The 20,153-nt window shown below is 44.0% G+C and overlaps 1 protein-coding gene across 1 annotated transcript in view; it reads right to left on the bottom strand.

Annotated features, from left to right (window-relative positions):
• Nucleotides 1-20,153, bottom strand: part of LOC126284820 (lysosome membrane protein 2-like) — a 202,698-nt gene that overhangs the window by 92,838 nt on the left and 89,707 nt on the right. The window contains exon 2 of the mRNA XM_049984030.1: nucleotides 458-549. Coding sequence (XP_049839987.1) covers nucleotides 458-549 — 92 coding nt within the window. The remainder of the gene's footprint in view (nucleotides 1-457; nucleotides 550-20,153) is intronic.

A 20,153-nucleotide genomic window follows, 5' to 3' on the forward strand; every position in this document is an offset into this window, starting at 1 on the left:
TTGGCGCCCGATGCAGCCGGTAATGATAGTGATCCGTCTTGGACAGAAATATTATACCGCTGTGGCGCCTCTGGCGCTCCTTACAACTCGGCGACAGAAGCGATGGCTTGTGTCGCTTGCGGCTTATACCGTCTCTGACGGGAGGATACCGTTGTCGGGTGGTAGACTGCTGGAGTTTCGTTTGGATGGAAGATGGAGGATGTTCCGGAGTACGGCTTCAGACATGGTACAAGCGCGCTGAAGTACGGTACTGGAGCTACATTGTGAAATCGTGCAGCTGTTGTTGATTCATGCTGAAGAGGGTGTAAGTTTTAGTGTAGTAGTGATGCCTATAGCGTCAAATACTACTCTGCTTCAAGAACTCAATCTTGTAACAACAAGAGAAAGTAGTTTGCGTATTCTTTACGTCGAAAAGAGCAACGAGCTACCACTACGAAGTTCTTTGGGCAGTACTCACGTCCTGAAGAGTCCTCTTGTAGACGTCGTGGGCCCACATGTAGACGGAACCGCCCAGGCTGGCCGCCAGCAGAATACTAAGAAGGAGCGTGCCTGTGAAAGCAAAGAAACTGTCTTGCTTAAATGCTCAATATTAAGCCTTGCGGCAGTTAGCGTTGAAAATCTAAAAAAGATATACAGCTGAAGAAAAGTCCAACGTTTTGGTTCACTATGTTACTCGGTATATTAAGCAACAAAATTAACTTTAACGTAGGACCTATTTGAATGTCTCTCAGTGCTAGAGTCTCACGAAGTAAACATTACCTATCAGTCATATATACACTACTGGCCATCAAAACTGCTACACCACGAAGATGATGTGCTACAGACGGGAAATTTAACCGACAGGAAGAAGATGCAGTGATATGCAAATAATTAGCTTTCAGAGCATTCACGCAAGGTTGGTGCCGGTGGCGACACCTACAACGTGCTCATACACAAACAGCAGTTGACCGGCGTTGCCTGGTGAAACGTTGTTGTGATGCCTCGTGTAAGGAGGAGAAATGTGTACCATCACGTTTCCGACTTTGATAAGGGTCGGATTGTAGTCTATCGCCATTGCGATTTATCGTATTGCGACATTGCTGCTCTCGTTGGTAGAGATCCAATGACTGTTACCAGAATATGGAATCGTTGCGTTCAGGAGGGTAATACGGAACGCCGTGCAGGATCCCAACAGCCTCGTATCACTAGCAGTCGAGATGACAGGCATCTTATCCGCATGGCTGTAACGGATCGTTCAGCCACGTCTCGATCCCTGAGTCAACAGATGGGGACGTTTGCAAGACAACAACCGTCTGCACTAACAGTTCGACGACGTTTCAGCAGCATGAACTATCAGCTCGGAGACCATGGATGCGGTTACCCTTGACGCTGCATCACAGACAAGAGCGCCTGCGATGGTGTACTCAACGACGAACATGGGTGCACGAATGGCAAAACGTCATTTTTTCGGATGAATCCAAGTTCTGTTTACAGCATCATGATAGTCGCATCCGTGTTTGGCGACATTGCAGTGAACGCACATTGGAAGGGCGTATTCGTCATCGCCATACTGGCGTATCACCAGGCGTGATTGTATGGGGTGCCATTGGTTACACGTGTCGGTCACCTCTTGTTCGCATTGACGGCACTTTGAACAGTGGACGTTAGATTTGAGATGTGTTTCGACCCGTGGCTCTACCCTTCATTCGATCCCTGCGAAACCCTACATTTCAACAGGATATTGCACGACCGCATGTTGCAGGTCCTGTACAGGCCTTTCTGGATACAGAAAATGTTCGACTGTTGCCCTGGCCAGCACATTCTCCAGATCTCTCTCCAACTGAAAATTTCTTGTCAATGGTGGCCGAGCAACTGGCTCGTCACAATGCGCCAGCCACTACTCTTGATGAACTGTAGTATCGTGTTGAAGCTGCATGGACAGCTGTACCTGTACACGCCATCCAAGCTCTGTTTGACTCAATGCCCAGGCGTATCAATGCCGTTATTACTGCCAGAGGTGGTTGTTCTGGGTAAAAATTGCGTAAAAATGTAATCACATGCCAGTTCTAGTATAATACATTTGTCCAATGAATACCTGTTTATCATCTGCATTTCTTCGTGGTGTAGCAATTTTAATGGCCAGTAGTGTACTTGACTAAAAGAAGGCATAGGTTGACAGCACACATTCCGAGGAAATATTTCATTTGCTAATGAAGGAGAGTGTTGGGAATAAAAATATTAGGGCGAGATCACGGCTTGAATTCAATAAAGAAGTGAGTCTAACGTAAAGTTTTGCAAAAATGAATACACTTGCACAAGATAATCACGGAGAGCTGCACCAAGCTACCGTTTGGACTGAAGACCGGAACTAATAATACACTCCTGGAAATGGAAAAAAGAACACATTGACACCGGTGTGTCAGACCCACCATACTTGCTCCGGACACTGCGAGAGGGCTGTACAAGCAATGATCACACGCACGGCACAGTGGACACAACAGGAACCGCGGTGTTGGCCGTCGAATGGCGCTAGCTGCGCAGCATTTGTGCACCGCCGCCGTCAGTGTCAGCCAGTTTGCCGTGGCATACGGAGCTCCATCGCAGTCTTTAACACTGGTAGCATGCCGCGACAGCGTGGACGTGAACCGTATGTGCAGTTGACGGACTTTGAGCGAGGGCGTATAGTGGGCATGCGGGAGGCCGGGTGGACGTACCGCCGAATTGCTCAACACGTTGGGCGTGAGGTCTCCACAGTACATCGATGTTGTCGCCAATGGTCGGCGGAAGGTGCACGTGCCCATCGACCTGGGACCGGACCACGGCGACGCACGGATGCACGCCAAGACCGTAGAATCCTACGCAGTGCCGTAGGGGACCGCACCGCCACTTCCCATAAATTAGGGACACTGTTGCTCCTGGGGTATCGGCGAGGACCATTCGCAACCGTCTCCATGAAGCTGGGCTACGGTCCCGCACACTGTTAGGCCGTCTTCCGCTCACGCCCCAACATCGTGCAGCCCGCCTCCAGTGGTGTCGCGACAGGCGTGAATGGAGGGACGAATGGAGACGTGTCGTCTTCAGCGATGAGAGTCGCTTCTGCCTTGGTGCCAATGATGGTCGTATGCGTGTTTGGCGCCGTGCAGGTGAGCGCCACAATCAGGACTGCATACGACCGAGGCACACAGGGCCAACACCCGGCATCATGGTGTGGGGAGCGATCTCCTACACTGGCCGTACACCTCTGGTGATCGTCTAGGGGACACTGAATAGTGCACGGTACATCCAAACCGTCATCGAACCCATCGTTCTACCATTCGTAGACCGGCAAGGGAACTTGCTGTTCCAACAGGACAATGCACGTCCGCATGTATCCCGTGCCACCCAACGTGCTCTAGACGGTGTAAGTCAACTACCCTGGCCAGTAAGATCTCCGGATCTGTCCCCCATTGAGCATGTTTGGGACTGGATGAGGCGTCGTCTCACGCGGTCTGCACGTCCAGCACGAACGCTGGTCCAACTGAGGCGCCAGGTGGAAATGGCATGGCAAGCCGTTCCACAGGACTACATCCAGCATCTCTACGATCGTCTCCATGGGAGAATAGCAGCCTGCATTGCTGCGAAAGGTGGATATACACTGTACTAGTGCCGACATTGTGCATGCTCTGTTGCCTGTGTCTATGTGCCTGTGGTTCTGTCAGTGTGATCATGTGATGTATCTGACCCCAGGAATGTGTCAATAAAGTTTCCCCTTCCTGGGACAATGGATTCACGGTGTTCTTATTTCAATTTCGAGGAGTGTATATATAAGGGACGATCACAAACTTCCCGTGCGAAGACCGTACAGTCCAGAAACGGTATGCGAGTCAGGCAAAATCGTCGTGAGTACTGAAGCAGTCATCCCATCGACGTAACATGTTGATACCCGTCTGGTACACCGCGTCCTGCTGCGTGAACAAGTCCGCAACTGCCTGGCGCACATCCTCATCCGCTGAGAAGCGTTGACCCTTAAGACCTATTTTAAGGGACGGAAGGCGTAATCGCACGGGGAGGGATCAGAACTACAGGGCGGCTGCTCGACCGTCTTCCACTTGACTTGGTGAAACTTATGCTTTACCACAATTGTGATACGGCGACGTGCTTCATCATGAAGCTGCACCACCCCTTGTGGCAGTTTCGCCTTAACTGCCCTGTACATATTCTTCATTCGCTGAAACAGTGGTAGAAATATTTATTGCATCGCCATGAATTACTTAGTCTTTCTGCAGCAGTTTGCTTCATGTTATACCAATCTCATTGTTGCAAAACTTTGACATATTCTTGCCTTAATAATCTGACTTCTTCGCTCATGTTTTCCAACAATATACAACTTTGTTGTTGTCGTTTGGTTTTACACTGAAACGAGTGTTTATACTGCCATTTTGAGTTGAGACTTCGCAGTGAGAAGATGGGCAGGTTATTTGGATTAACGGCAGAAAAGAAAGCTGCTACACAGGTCGACTGCACTTCGTCAATGGCACTGTCAAGGTAGATGCCTACATAAGCATCCTTGAAAGGAAGCTTCTACCAACTATTAGAGACCAGTTTGGAGACGTTTCCAATTGCATTTCTCAGGATGACTCAGCTCCTTGTCCTACAGGTGCCTGACAGGTGACTCTTATGACTAATATTTGCACCAAACATGAAGCAGATTACTTTCTTGGTTAATTATGACGTACTTTTACGTGTCAGGTAAATTCTTTCCTTCTACAAAATGGCTTTAGAGTATGAGTGGCCCGGAAACAGCTCAGATCTCAATCCTATTGAGAACTGTTGGAAGGTTATGGGAAATGCTGTCACCAAAAAGAAGCCACGGTATAAGTGGGAGTTGTTGGAAACCCTTGTGCGTGCGCGACTGCTATTCGCAGGTTCGAATCCTGCCTCGGGCATGGGTGTGTGTGATGTCTTTAGTTTAGTTTGGTTTAAGTGGTTCTAAGTTCTAGGGGACTGATGACTTCAGAAGTTAAGTCCCATAGTGCTCAGAGCTATTTGAACCATTTTTTAACCTTGTGCGTGTGTGGTTTCATGAACGGAGTGAAGAGTACATTAAAAAGTTAATTCTTTCAATGCCTTCACGATGCCAAGCGGTGATTAAGGTGCCTGGTGGAGCAACAAAGTATTAAATGCAAGAGTGTGTTCATATGAGGCAATACACACTAAAATCCATCAGTGTTTTGTTACAACATTAATATGTAACGTTTCTTTCGACATTAGTATTTATATTTCAGAATAGCTGACATATCCACTTACACTCATTTTTCAAGAAAGTATAGAATTATATAAAAAAAGCATTTTTATAGAAACAAAAATTAAGACTAAAAACAAATTGACAAAAGTTATTATGCATATACATTTCTGATAGAAATCAAGATAAATCAGGCAAATTTAGCTGAGTTATTCAATGATGGTAACAAAAACTAACTGTAAGAAGTGATGCAATAAATATTTCCACCACTGTAGATATGTACCGGTGCTTTCCTTCGGCAGCCAAGAAAAAAAAAAACAAAAAATGGTCCTGTTTGGTTGCATTTTGTAATAACGTCACCACAGGTCACATTTCCGCTTTTACCGCACGTACGTCGGAACGACAAGAATGCCACCGTAGTCCTTTGCCTATATGTCGGTGCTTATATACCTGCATAGGAATCGCGCTATGATGCATATACGCTGCAGTAACAGTCTCAGACGGAAAGGCTTTCATCTACCCGTATAAATTAAATCTGGAATAAGTAGAACGGTGTAGATGAAAATGAGGCATACGTAGTAAATTATATTTCACGCACTTTCCCCTACAACTGTCTGCTTGCGTTATTTTGTTTGTGCCATTAATCAGCACTTTCCAGTTTCTCATTTTGCAGTGAATTACTGTAATGAGAGAAGAAAAACTTTTTATTGTATAATCACTTTACTGATCATAAATTTTGCTTTACTGATCATAAATTTCATGTACCTTTGCCAAACAATTTTAATATGAAATTAAAGAAAACCTATTTATTGCTATTAATACATCAGTCGTTTCACGGTCACTTGATTTTTATCATCCTGCTCTTTCAAAATGACGGTCTATGACAAAATATGTGATTGACTGCAACGTCCAGCATAAAGAAATACATTACAACAGCCATGCAGTCGATCCCTGGTAGTTGTATGAAAACTATAAAAACACCGTTATTTCTGTTGCTATTAATAGGAGATAGATAGCATAGAAATACTTTAAGAAATAAGCAGGTACTACAGAGTTTGAGAGCACAATAACCAATTTAATTACCTCAGTCAGAATTTCTAACAATAGGCTCCGTACATTTCAATTTTATATCTTGCTGGCTGTTCTTTAAATAAAGTCCTTTAACATTTTCGACATTTCATCATAGCTGCACACATAAATTCTTACATAGCACTGCACAATAGAAATATTTTATAATAACTAATTAGTGTTTGCGGACCACGCCATAAACGCGTCCGCCGTCCGTAAAAATATCACGACTGTGGTAACAGAGAGGATTACAATTCTTCAGCTGTCAAAAAATAAGAAACACAAAATATACAATTTATGAACAAATCATATTCCGCGCCGTGGCGCGTAAGGTATTCTTTGAAATATCAGGTGGTCGCTGCTCAGCGACGATCTAAGAAATTTTTACACAAATTGTATGGCTTTTATGAGCCTGGATGGTTAGATTATCGAATGTGAGTTTATTTAAGCTATCGAAACAGATACTAATATTACAATATGCTGGACTAAAAAAGACGTTTAAGACCTGAAGGTGATAGCTAAGAGTGTTCAAACCATTTGTCTTGAATAAGAAATATATTTTGTGCGATCTTAGCTTTTGTATAGTATTTAACAATTAAAACAGATCTCCCTTCGATACTCTCATAATGAGAAACTTCAGTTTCTGTTCAGTGTCCATGCTTAAAGAAGGTAGTGTAAAAACCGTTGTTCGACTAATACTTTATTATTGCTCATCATTCTGGGATGCGTACCGGATGGGACTGATAGACGAAAAAGAGAAGATACAAACAAGGGTAGCAGGGTGATAAAATTTAAGAGATTCGAACTCACACAGAGGCCTACCCACAATCGTTCTTCCAGCGAATCATTCCCGTCTGGAGCGAGAAAATGGAGCAGTGTCAATGGTAAGAAAAGTACGCTCCACCACACACCATAAGGTGGATTGCAGAATATAGATGTACATATAGAAGGAGCAGGAGTTGCCCAGCGAAAAGTTATTTAATTCAGTGTAGACATCTACCGTATCATCTGCAAGACATTTAATAGGCTGTGGCAAGTAGCTGGATACATGTATGCGATTCGTTGGCAACTTCAACTCTTTGTAGAGCATGTTTTCGTAATCAGGGTCACAAACAAGCTTTGCGCTGAGTTTTCAGAACAGGAAAATGTTTGTAACGATAAAAGTATTAAAATTATCCGTGAAAACTCATAGTTTGGCTACCAAGATTACCATACCTCAGTACCTGGAATTTTCTATCTGGTGTCGTCTCAAAAGTGAAATGTGCAGCACTCCAGCAGATAAAGGTGAAGAACTGCATCAGCGAATTGTACTGTCTTATCAAACTTTGCGAAATGATACGGAACACACTGTAGAGACGGGCGTAGTATTGCATCCGCATGCGATGGCGATGCGTAGAACATCTTTAACATACACTACTGGCCATTGAAATCGCTGCACCAAGAAGAAATGCAGATGATAAACGGGTATTCATTGGACAAATATATTATACTAGAACTGACATGTGATTACATTTTCAAGCAATTTTGGTGCATAGAACCTGAGAAATCAGTACCCAGAACAACCACCTCTGGCCGTAATAACGGCCTTGATACGCCTGGGCATTGAGACAGACAGAGCTTGGATGGCGTGTACAGGTACAGCAGCCCATACAGCTTCAACACGACACCACAATTCATCAAGAGTAGCGATTGGCGTATTGTGATGAGTCAGTTGCTCGGCCACCATTGACCAGAGGTTTTCAATTGGTGAGAGATCTGGAGAATGTGCTGGCGAGGGCAGCAGTCGAACATTTTCTGTATCCAGAAAGGCCTGTACAGGACATGCAACTTGCGGTCGTGCATTATCCTGTTGAAATGTAGTGTTTCGCAGGGATCGAATGAAGGGTAGAGCCACGGGTCGTAACACATCTGAAATGTAACATCCACTGTTCAAAGTGCCGTCAATGAGAACAAGAAGTGACCGAGACATGTAACCAATGGCACTCCATACCATCAAGCCGGGTGATACGCCAGTATGGTGATAACGAATACACGCTTCCAGTGTGTGTTTACCGCGATGTCGGCAAACACGGATGCGACCAATCATGATGCTATAAACATAACCTGGATTCATCCGAAAAAATGACGTTTTGCCATTCGTGCATCCAGGTTCGTCGTAGAGTACACCATAGCAGGCGCTCCTGCCTGTGATGCAGCGTCAAGGGTAACCGCAGGCATGGTCTCCGAGCCGATAGTCCATGCTGCTGCAAACGTCGTCGAACTGTTCTTGCAAACGTCCCCATCTGTTGACTCAGGGATCGAGACGTGGCTGCACGATCCGTTACAGCCATGTGGATAAGATACCTGTCATCTCGACTGCTAGTGATACGAGGCCGTTGGGATCCAGCACGGCGTTCCGTATTACCCTCCTGAACCCACCGATTCCATATTCTGCTAACAGTCATTGGATCTCGACCAACGCGAGCAGCATTGTCGCGATACGATAAACCGCAATCGCAATAGGCTACAATCCGACCTCTACCAAAGTCGGAAACGTGATGCTACGCATTACTCCTCCTTACACGAGGCATCACAACAACGTATAACCAGGCACCGCCGGTCAACTGCTGCTTGTGTATGAGAAATCGGTTGGGAACTTCCCTCATGTCAGCACGTTGTAGGTGTCGCCACTGGCGCCAACCTTGTGTGAATGCTCTGAAAAGCTAATATTTGGAAATCACAGCATGTTCTTCCTGTCTACATCTACATCTACATGACTACTCTGCAATTCACATTTAAGTGTTTGGCAGAGGGTTCATCGAACCACAATCATACTATCTCTCTACTATTCCACTCCCGAACAGCGAGCGGGAAAAACGAACACCTAAACCTTTCTGTTCGAGCTCTGATTTCTCTTATTTTATTTTGATGATCATTCCTACCTATGTAGGTTGGGCTCAACAAAATATTTTCGCATTTGGAAGAGAAAGTTGGTGACTGAAATTTCGTAAAAAGCTCTCGCCGCGACGAAAAACGTCTATGCTGTAATGACTTCCATCCCAACTCGTGTATCATATCTGCCACACTCTCTCCCCTATAACGCGATAATACAAAACGAGCTGCCCTTCTTTGCACCCTCTCGATGTCCTCCGTCAATCCCACCTGGTAAGGATCCCACACCGCGCAGCAATATTCTAACAGAGGACGAACGAGTGTAGTGTAACCTGTCGGTTAAATTTCGCGTCTGTAGCACGTCATCTTCGTGGTGTAGCAATTTTAATAGCCAGTAGTGTATATCAGTGGACCACAAATAGTAACATGTATTTACTGAAGTAGTATCATGCTTTTTGTCAATATACGTCTTGAGTGAAAGCTGAAGTCTATTAGATGGGGACTAAATGAAAATATATTTCCAATACATTTGTATTAACTGGGACAATATTTGATACTGAACTCATTGCGACTCCTAACCGCACACTCGCAGTTACCTCACAGACGCCTTTTTGCGAACCCACGTTTAATGGGAAGTTTCAACCGAGTCAGTTTTTGTTGATAATTATGAGGCAGCTTATATACAGGATGCACCAGAACTGAGTCGATAAACTCTGAGCTACTATGAAAAGCACCTCTTCCGCTGGACAAGTGGGGTGCAAATGGCTTTGAGCACTATGGGACTTAAATTCTGAGGTCATCAGTCCCCCAGAACTTAACCCGACTAACCTAAGGACATCACATACATCCATGCCTGAGGCAGGATTCGAAGCTGCGACCGTAGCGGTCACGCGGTTCCAGACTGTAGTGCCTAGAACCGCTCGGCCACTCAGGCTGGCGGTGAACAAGTGCTCATAGCCCTTAAGGTATGCACTTTAGAGCCGACGTTTACTGAACATTTCTTTTCTTGTTTTGGTCCATAGTACGTCCTCACGAAATATGGAAAAGTAGGAGCTTCCAGTAGAAGAGATGTGTTTCACTTTATCGAAGATGAACAAATGCTGATAGCTCTCAGTGTATACATTTTAGAGCCTATGTTTAGTGGACATTATTTCAGATGGTTCAAATGGCTCTGAGCACTATGGGACTTAACATCGGAGGTCATCAGTCCCCTAGAACTTAGAACTACTTAAACCTAACTAACCTAAGGACATCACATACATCCATGCCCGAGGCAGGATTCGAACTTGCGACCGTAGCGGTCGGGCGGATCCAAACTGAAGCGGCTTGAATCGCTTGGCCACTCAGGCCGGCTGGACATGATATTCTTATTGTGGTCCATACTACCACGTCTGAAAATTTGTTGGTGGAGCTCCAGTTCACACTGTATATACTTGCTTGCAACTTTTTAAAGAAGGTGTCAGCAGGATATAATTTTCCTAACACGCGTTTGTTTTCGAAAAATTCTATTCCTACAACTTTACTTTGCGAAACAATGACTCCATGAGTAATGAGTGGGAATTTGCAGAATAAACTTCTTCAATCATAATTTGTAAAAATCAGGCGTAATATGAACGTAACCAAACTAAGGTGTTTCATTGGTTGTAGAGTGTGTGTTTTGGAGTTGTGACCCACCTGTAGTCTATTTCTTGTGTTGTCTGAGCAAACCATTTTTAAAGCTTTTCTAGTTCCATGAGAAATAATGAATAGTATGCCCTAAGACTTAATTTTCATATCAAGATATAAAGTTTAACACAGTCAAAATCCTTAGCTAAGTCACAATATATTCACAGTGATAATAATCTCTGATTTGTTAAATGTAATTATCATATATCAAGGTAAATATAGCAATTTTCTTGCAACTCTCATTTCTCTCTGATCATATCACCTACTGAATTGTTTTACGATGTTCCACGAAAGGCATAACTGGTTACTGCGAATTTAACATTATTGTCAGTACGATGTTCACTCTTCGTGTAGTTGCTAGGTCTCCAGTTTTGTATTTCCGGTATGACTCCACATCTGCTAGAACGCGTTGTTGACGTCATATCCATGTAGTTAATACGTTGTGTCTATCTGGAGCTCGGCTAAGCCGAGCGACAGGTAAAGCAAGCGATAAGCGGCGTGTTTGTCCTGTCGATCAATCATTGCGCGATCACCCTTGGCAATGTTGTTTCCCTCCCGCTCTACTATGATTAAGCATGAACTACTGTGCGTCCACATTTGGTATGCACCAGCTGTCTGCGAACATTGCTGTAAGTATATTAACTAAGTGGGAAACGCACATTGTCTGTTTTGGATCGTTATGAAGTAGAAGCCGTCAGGGATATATGACACCAGACAAAATATTACTTACTCTCTCAGGAGCATTATAGCACTGCCTCTAAACTTGATAATGCCCCCACATATCGTCGAGTCACCTTAAGTTTCTTCATGCATGCCATATCTAGCTGTAGGCAGGCGTTGAGCTAGTAATCTACGCAAAATTGACTGCAGCGTTTTACCCTCTGTTCCAAAACAGTCCCAGATTACATACATTTGATTTAGCTGACGAGTCGAGGTGCATTTGAGTGCCTGAGCGATCATCAAACTATGGAGGCAGACGTACAGCCCCTCGAATACGGCTGTTTTCCTCTAGGAAAGACGGGAATGACGCAATACAGAATTCATTTTGAAACTGTACAAGAAGAGATAACAGTTGGCCAATGAGAATGTTGAGAAATCAACATACTGGTTCCAGTTTATGGTATGCCGAACGTGTGGGCGGAAGTCATGGTAGAAAAACACCCTGAAACATCACAGAACCATATGCAGCGTGAGCTACACGCTCCACACACAGCGGGATGAAAGCCTCATTGGGCTTTCGGTACACTGGACACTTTGCATCATCTGGCAACGGGCGACACGCCCCAGTTAGGTTGAAAAGACGCACAGCTTTAAGGGAAGGTTCTGGTAGAGATCGACGAAAACATAGATTTCTTTACATAATTTGCATCCCTGAAGTACAGGGTGTTTTAAAAATGACCGGTATATTTGAAACGGCAATAAAAACTAAACGAGCAGCGATAGAAATACACCGTTTGTTGTAATATGCTTGGGACTACAGTACATTTTCAGGCGGACAAACTTTCGAAATTACAGTAGTTACAATTTTCAAAAACAGATGGCGCTGCAAGTGATGTGAAAGATATAGAAGACAACGCAGTATGTGGGTGCGCCATTCTGTACGTCGTCTTTCTGCTGTAAGCGTGTGCTGTTCACAACGTGCAAGTGTGCTGTGGACTACATGGTTTATTCCTTAGAACAGAGGATTTTTCTGGTGTTGGAATTCCACCGCCTAGAACACAGTGTTGTTGCAACAAGACGAAGTTTTCAACGGAGGTTTAATGTAACCGAATGACCGAAAAGCGATACAATAAAGGATCTGTTTGAAAAATTTCAACGGACTGGGAAGGTGACGGATGAACGTGTTGGAAAGGTAGGGCGACCGCGTACGGCAACCACAGAGGGCAACGCGCAGCTAGTGCAGCAGGTGATCCAACAGCGGCCTCGGGTTTCCGTTCGCCGTGTTGCAGCTGCGGTCCAAATGACGCCATCGTCCACGTATCGTCTCATGCGCCAGAGTTTACACCTCTATCCATACAAAATTCAAACGCTGCAAACCCTCAGCGCCGCTACCATTGCTGCACGAGAGACATTCGCTAACGATATAGTGCACAGGATTGATGACGGCGATATGCATGTGGGCAGCATTTGGTTTACTGACGAAGCTTATTTTTACCTGGACGGCTTCGTCAATAAACAGAACTGGAGCATATGGGGAACCGAAAAGCCCCATGTTGCAGTCCCATCGTCCCTGCGTCCTCAAAAAGTGCTGGTCTGGGCCGCCATTTCTTCCAAAGGAATCATTGGCCCATTTTTCAGATCCGAAACGATTACTGCATCACGCTATCTGGACATTCTTCGTGAATTTGTGGCGGTACAAACTGCCTTAGACGACACTGCGAACACCTCGTGGTTTATGCAAGATGGTGCCCGGCCACATCGCACGGCCGACGTCTTTAATTTCCTGAATGAATATTTCGATGATCGTGTGATTGCTTTGGTCTATCCGAAACATACAGGAGGCGGCGTGGATTGGCCTCCTTATTCGCCAAACATGAACCCCTGTGACTTCTTTCTGTGGGGACACTTGAAAGACCAGGTGTACCGCCAGAATCCAGAAACAATTGAACAGCTGAAGCAGTACATCTCATCTGCATGTGAAGCCATTCCGCCAGACACGTTGTCAAAGGTTTCGGGTAATTTCATTCAGAGACTACGCCATATTATTGCTACGCATGGTGGATATGTGGAAAATATCGTACTATAGAGTTTCCCAGACGGCAGCGCCATCTGTTGTTGACAATTGTAACTACTGTAATTTGCAACAAACGGTGTATTTCTATCACTGCTCGTTTAGTTTATATTGCCGTTTCAAATATACCGGTCATTTTTGAAACACCCTGTAGATAGATTATGCCTGGAAAAGGAGTTTTTGGTTGTGAAACTATTTTAGTTACAGCATATTGAATGGAACAGTGCGCCAACCGAAATATAAGCAACTATAGGCCCTCTGTGAATTAGTTCACGAAAAGATTCCACCACTATATGAAATTCTGTTCAATCAAATTTTGCTTAAAAGATGTAACAGTACAAATACGCAAAATGACAAAGAGGCCTTAAACGCGTACATTTGGAAACTGGTAACGAAACATCTTCATTGTGAGTCAAAAACTACAGAAATAGCAGGATATATAGCTACTGGTACATTCGAGAAATATTATTCATCTATTCTGAAGACCATTAACATGTTAGGAATCGTCACAGGGACGAATGGCAAGAACGTCGTGGAGTTATCTGACATGAAATGCCTCGCCGCCTCGTTGCAAGGAATGTCTCAATTTGTCAAATGAGCCCGGATTGAGAAAATGTAGCACCAGATTCAGCACCAGAGTTTGTCTGAGGAAGAGAAAGGACACCTCTATGGTCTTCGCTTCCCATATTAGCCGTTAAGTTTTGAAACAACGGTTTTTTGTTACTCCAAATTTTAAACCTGTTTTCTCGAAACAACGTTTTTCAGGGCACGAAGCGCTCTGGAGCCCATGAAAGATAATTAAATTTAAGACGCCTTAGCGAGAGCCTTTTTGTATTCGAATTTTAAGTACATTTTTTAAAAACATTTGAACTTGACAAAATGCGAAGAAATTGACTTGCTGTTCAGATAGCTGCCATTTTTTTGTTCCACGTATGTTTCAAAACTGCACCGTGTTTCTGTGTTTTATGTGTTTCAGAAATAGCCACGGATCTGCGCGCAAACCAGGCGCGTACTTTGATAGGGCCTGCAGTCGCCGTTTTTAATTTGTTATGAAAGCATTTTTCCATACATGAATGCATATATAATAAAGTGGTAAAACCACCGTTTTAATAAAGAAGTCCTTGTATGAAAAGAAATTCTAGACTTCACTCGTTTTTCGCGCCTCTCTACCACCTCCATACATGAATGCATATATAATAAAGTGGTAAAACCACCGTTTTAATAAAGAAGTCCTTGTATGAAAAGAAATTCTAGACTTCACTCGTTTTTCGCGCCTCTCTACCACCTCCATACATGAATGCATATATAATAAAGTGGTAAAACCACCGTTTTAATAAAGAAGTCCTTGTATGAAAAGAAATTCTAGACTTCACTCGTTTTTCGCGCCTCTCTACCACAACCTTCCCTTAAGTACCGGGTGATCAAAAAGTCAGTATAAATTTGAAAACTGAATAAATCACGGAATAATGTAGATAGAGAGGTACAAACTGACACACATGCTTGGAATGGCATGGGGTTTTATTAGAACAAAAAAAAATTTCAAAAAATGTCCGACAGATGGAGCTCCATCTGATCAGAATAGCAATAATTAGCATAACAAAGTAAGACAAAGCAAAGGAAATGCTCAATATGTCCACAATCATTCCTCTACAATAGCTGTAGTCGAGGAATAATGTTGTGAATAGCACTGTAAAGCATGTCCGGCGTTATGGTGAGGCATTGGCGTCGGATGTTGTCTTTCAGCATCCCTAGAGATGTCGGTCGATCACAATACACTTGCGACTTCAGGTAACCCCAAAGCCAATAATCGCACGAACTGAAGTCTGGGGACCTGGGAGGCCAAGCATGACGAAAGTGGCGGCTGAGCACACGATCACCATCAAACGACGCGCGCAAGAGATCTTTCACGCGTCTAGCAATATGGGGTGGAGCGCCGTCCTGCATAAACATCGTACGTTCCATCAGGTGTTTATCAGTCTGGCTGGTGATGATGCGATTCTGTAACATATCGGCGTACCTCTCACCCATCACGGTAGCAGTTACAAAACCAGAATCACCCATTTCCTCGAAGAAAAAAAGGCCCGATAACGGTAGATGTGGTAAATCCAACCCATACCGTGACTTTCTCGTCGTGCAATGGAATTTCCACGACAGCTGTAGGATTTTCGATAGCCCAAGTTCTGCAGTTGTGGGCATTGACAAACCCTCGGAGCGTGAAATGAGCTTCGTCGGTCCACAACACGTTACTCAACCAATCGTCATCTTCCGCCATCTTTTGAAACGCCCACACCGCAAATGCGGTCGGCCACTACGGGGTCTATCGTCTAAACAACCCGTGGCTTCGAACTTCGAAATCATTCTCGTCGCAGCTGCATTTGTCAACGGAACTTTACCCGTTCGAATCCCCTTCCTATAACGATAGGATCGTAACGCTGAACTAGCACATTCCCCATTCTGATAATACAGCTTCACTAAAAGCCCCTTTTCAGGTAACGTCAACATGTTGCGACTGCTGGCGCAACTTATTCTCTCTCTCGTTACAGCTCTTTTTATACACGATTGTCGTGCACAGTCACTGACGTTTTGCTGTCCAGCGCCATCTCTCGCACCTTTCATGAACTTTGTTTTTATTTTTCGGTTCTAATAAAACCCCACGTCATTCCAAGCATGTGTGTCAATTTTTACTTCTCTGTCTACACTATTCCGTGGTTTATTAAGTTTTCAAATTTATATTGACTTTTTGATCACCCAGTACTGCTGTGAGCAATGGTCTTTTGCCATATAGCCGACTTCAGATGTCTATTGCAAGAAGTTCGCTAGGAGATTGGTTGAGATGAACTTTCATTCATCGACAGTAGCAATTTCTTTTGGGTTTGAAACCGACTGTCACTGACAAGACGTGGTGCTCCAATCACTGTCGGTTAGGATCACATGCTGGGTCAGATGATTTGCGAGTGGGACACCGTAACTTTTAGATGCGTCGAGCAGCTCAGGCTGATACACAAACAAATTTACATCTACGTCTACATCATACTCCTCAAGCCACCTAACGGTGTGTGACGGTGGGTGCTTCTGGGACCACTAACTGGTCCCACCTCCCTGTTCCACTCGCGAATGGCTCGTGGGAAGAATGATAGTCGGTAGGCTCCAGCATTAGCTCTAATTTTTCAGATTTTCTTGTCTCGATCATTCTGCAAGAAGTATGTGGGAGAAAGTAATACGTTGCACGACTCTTCCCTGAAAGTTTTCTCTCGAAATGTCGATAGTAAACCTCTCCGTGTTACCCCTCTTGTAGCGTCAGCCACTAGGGCTTTTTGGGCATCTTAGTAACGTTCTCTCACCAGCTAAACAGTCCCTTGACGAAATGCGCCGCTCTTTGTTGGATCGTCTCTATCTCCTCTGTCAGCCCTGCGTGGTAAGGATCCCAGATCGATGAAAAATACTCAAGAATCGATAGAAAAAGATCCTTGTACGCCACTTCTTTCATGGATGATTTACATTTCCTTAGTATTCTTGCTATGAATATCAGTCTGGCATTTGCTTTTCGTACTATTTGTACTACTTGTTTTATGTAGTCATTCTACTTAAAGTCGCTCTGTTTAGTTACTCCTAGATATTTTACGGTGGATACCGTTCCCAACAAATTGTCATCAATAGCGAATTTGTACAGTAGGGGCTTCCATTTCTTAAGTGTGCGTAGTATATTACATTTATTTACGTTCAGCATCAACTGCCAGAGCCTGCACCATTCATCAATCCGCTGCAGGTCGCTCTTCAAAATGACACTGTTCTCTGGCGTTGCTACTTCGTTACGAACATTCATATCATCCGCGAACAGTCTTAAAGAGCACCCGACGCTTTGTACAAGATAATTTATATGCACTGTAGAGAATAACGACGCTATCATACTTTATAGAGATTTTACGGAATGCAAGACGTCTCGAATCCAGTAGCATATTTGGTCCGATACTCGGTACGTTCGTATTATTTTTTCACTAAACGGCAGTGCAGGACGCACGGCACCAGCCAGACTGCCGTTATCTACAGCGCTATGGATCTCAGTGGAATAGAGGAAGCTGAATATCGCAAGATCTCTGTTTCCGGAATACATGCTGATTTTTTTAGGGGAGATTTTCCTTCTCCAAAAGCTTCGTAATTCTCGAGTATAAATATGTGCCGGAATTTTACAACAAATTAACGTCAACGATATAAGCCTACAATTATGTTCATGTGTCCTACGGCCCCCGGGTATCCCCCCCTGCTTTTTTCTGGACGCTGGGTACTCTTCGGCTAGCTCCATTCATGGTGTGTTCATGGGAACGTCCAAACACAATATCTTCTTACTGCCATTCTGCCTGCGTGTCATTTTACGGCGCTTATTGCATGCAGTGTCTCCCAGGAAGAATGGCCAATATTCATGGATATGACAGGAACGATCATGCGAAGCAAAAAAGTACAGTAAACGTGGGCGCTAGAATATGTACCTTAAGAGCTGTGAGCACTTCCTCATCTTCAACAATGAAAGAAATCTCTTGTGCTGATCAGTTGCACAGCTCTGAAGGTACGTAGTTCGGAGCCATGTTTATTAGAAATATGAAAGACAGATTTTTTTGTTCAAAGTATCAACGATGAAGAAGTGCTCATGGCTCTTAACGCTTGGATTTAAGAGTTTACTTGACTTTTTGTGCTTCGAATAATCTTTCCTACCATATTCCTGAATACTGATCATTACTCTTTGGACACACTGTGTTACCGATTGCCACATTTACACCACTTCACCCCTATGGCTTGCGTCAGTGGTCTGGTACCAGTTACATTCCATCTACAGCGCCTGAAAGTGACCAGTGAAAGACATACTAATGACAGCTTAGGATTAAACAGTCAATCGGTTGCACATAAATGGTAGGTACATTGACCTAGGTTTCGATACTTACCAAGGGTGTTTTCATCGGAATGAAATGTTGCTAAATCGTAAAATTACATTGCTAAAAAGCAATAGCCAGAATTTGGGACAGCTATGCTCAAGTCAAAGGTAAAATAAAATATTCTAGCTTTTGGCACTTGTGTGCAGCAGGGAACAACATCAGTCTGTTGTTGTTCCCAGCAGGGCACACGTTAATTAAACAACTTTCCAGGCGTGCTAGAATGGCGGACCCGACGGGTGAAACCGAAGCTAAGGAAATTTTTATATCTTTTGCTATAGATAAGGCTAGAGAAGGGAAACAGACTAGAATTCTACTGTAGTGTGCTAAGGGATCTCTGCGATCAGACAGTTGCAATTCCTACAAGATTAAAAGACATCAAACAAATAAATTAAAAGTTAATACGTTTGAAACGTAAGGAACTGGAGGGACTTAAGATAAAGTCCAAAGCAAAGTCAGTCACTGACTGCTGCGTTGTACCACCTTGCCAGACACTCCAAGAACAGAAGAAGAATTTTCATGGATGAATTGCAAATCGATGATGGCACCATAATCATCACCCAGAAGGGAATTATTAAAGAAATCTCCACGTACCATGAACGCATGATTGCATCGGGGGAAACAAGCGAAGAAGAATATGATGAACTCTTTGGTACATATTTTCGAAGAATACTGCGAGACAATGATAGAACATTTTTTTCGGACTTCTCCAAAGAAAATGTATTGGAAATCGTAAGCAGCTCTCCCGCTAGGAAACTCCAGGACCTGATGGACTGCCCATTGAATTATATAAACGATGTTGGACGCTAATAGAAGTTGACCGAAACTGCCAATGAAGTCTTACGGGGAAAGCCTGCAGAGTTCAATGAATGCTAAATTGTGTTGATCCCGAACAGAGGCAGCAAAAAAATAAATAACCTACGGTTGATCTCGCTTTTAAATTCAGATTATAAAATTATAGCTCAAGTAATTTATAAGCGCTTTATACCATGCACCGCAGACATCATGAACCTACAGCTTTTAGAAGAACGATTTTACAAGCTGCGTATTTGTACCGCAACGTCAGTGCGCTAACACAGACGCGAAACTAAACTCCTCCCGAACAGACCATGAAGGCCCAACGGTACCCACCGGCCGCCGTGTCATCCTTAGCTCATAGGCGTCACTGGATGCGGATATGGAGGGGCATGTGGTCAGCACATCGCTCTCCCGGCCGTACGTCAGTTTTCGAGACCGGAGCCGCTACTTCTCAACCAAGTAGCTTCTCAGTTTGCCTCACGAGGGCTGAGTGCAGCCCGCTTGCCAACAGCGCTCGGCAGACGGGATGGTCACCTATCCAAGTGATAGCCCAGCCTGACAGCTTTTAACTTCGGTGATCTGACGGGATCCGGTGTTACCACTGCGGCGGGGCTGTTGGCGCGCTAACACAGACAAGTAACATGAAATGTGGGCCGTTTTTCATAGACTTTCACAAGGCATTTCATCAAAGTAATCACAAATATATGATAGTGGCAATGCTCCGAATGGGCTTCCTACTAAAAACCATCGACATCATCAACAGTATGGCAATAGGTGGTATGGCACAAATCTCTGTTAATTGTCAACTGACAAAAGAAATTGAAATAAAAATGGGTGTTACCAAAGGAAGCCACTTATCAATGCTTCTGTTTGTTATATCGCTGGAACCTTTCCTGAG

Source organism: Schistocerca gregaria, chromosome 8, assembly GCF_023897955.1.
Source record: "Schistocerca gregaria isolate iqSchGreg1 chromosome 8, iqSchGreg1.2, whole genome shotgun sequence".
NCBI lineage: Eukaryota > Metazoa > Arthropoda > Insecta > Orthoptera > Acrididae > Schistocerca > Schistocerca gregaria.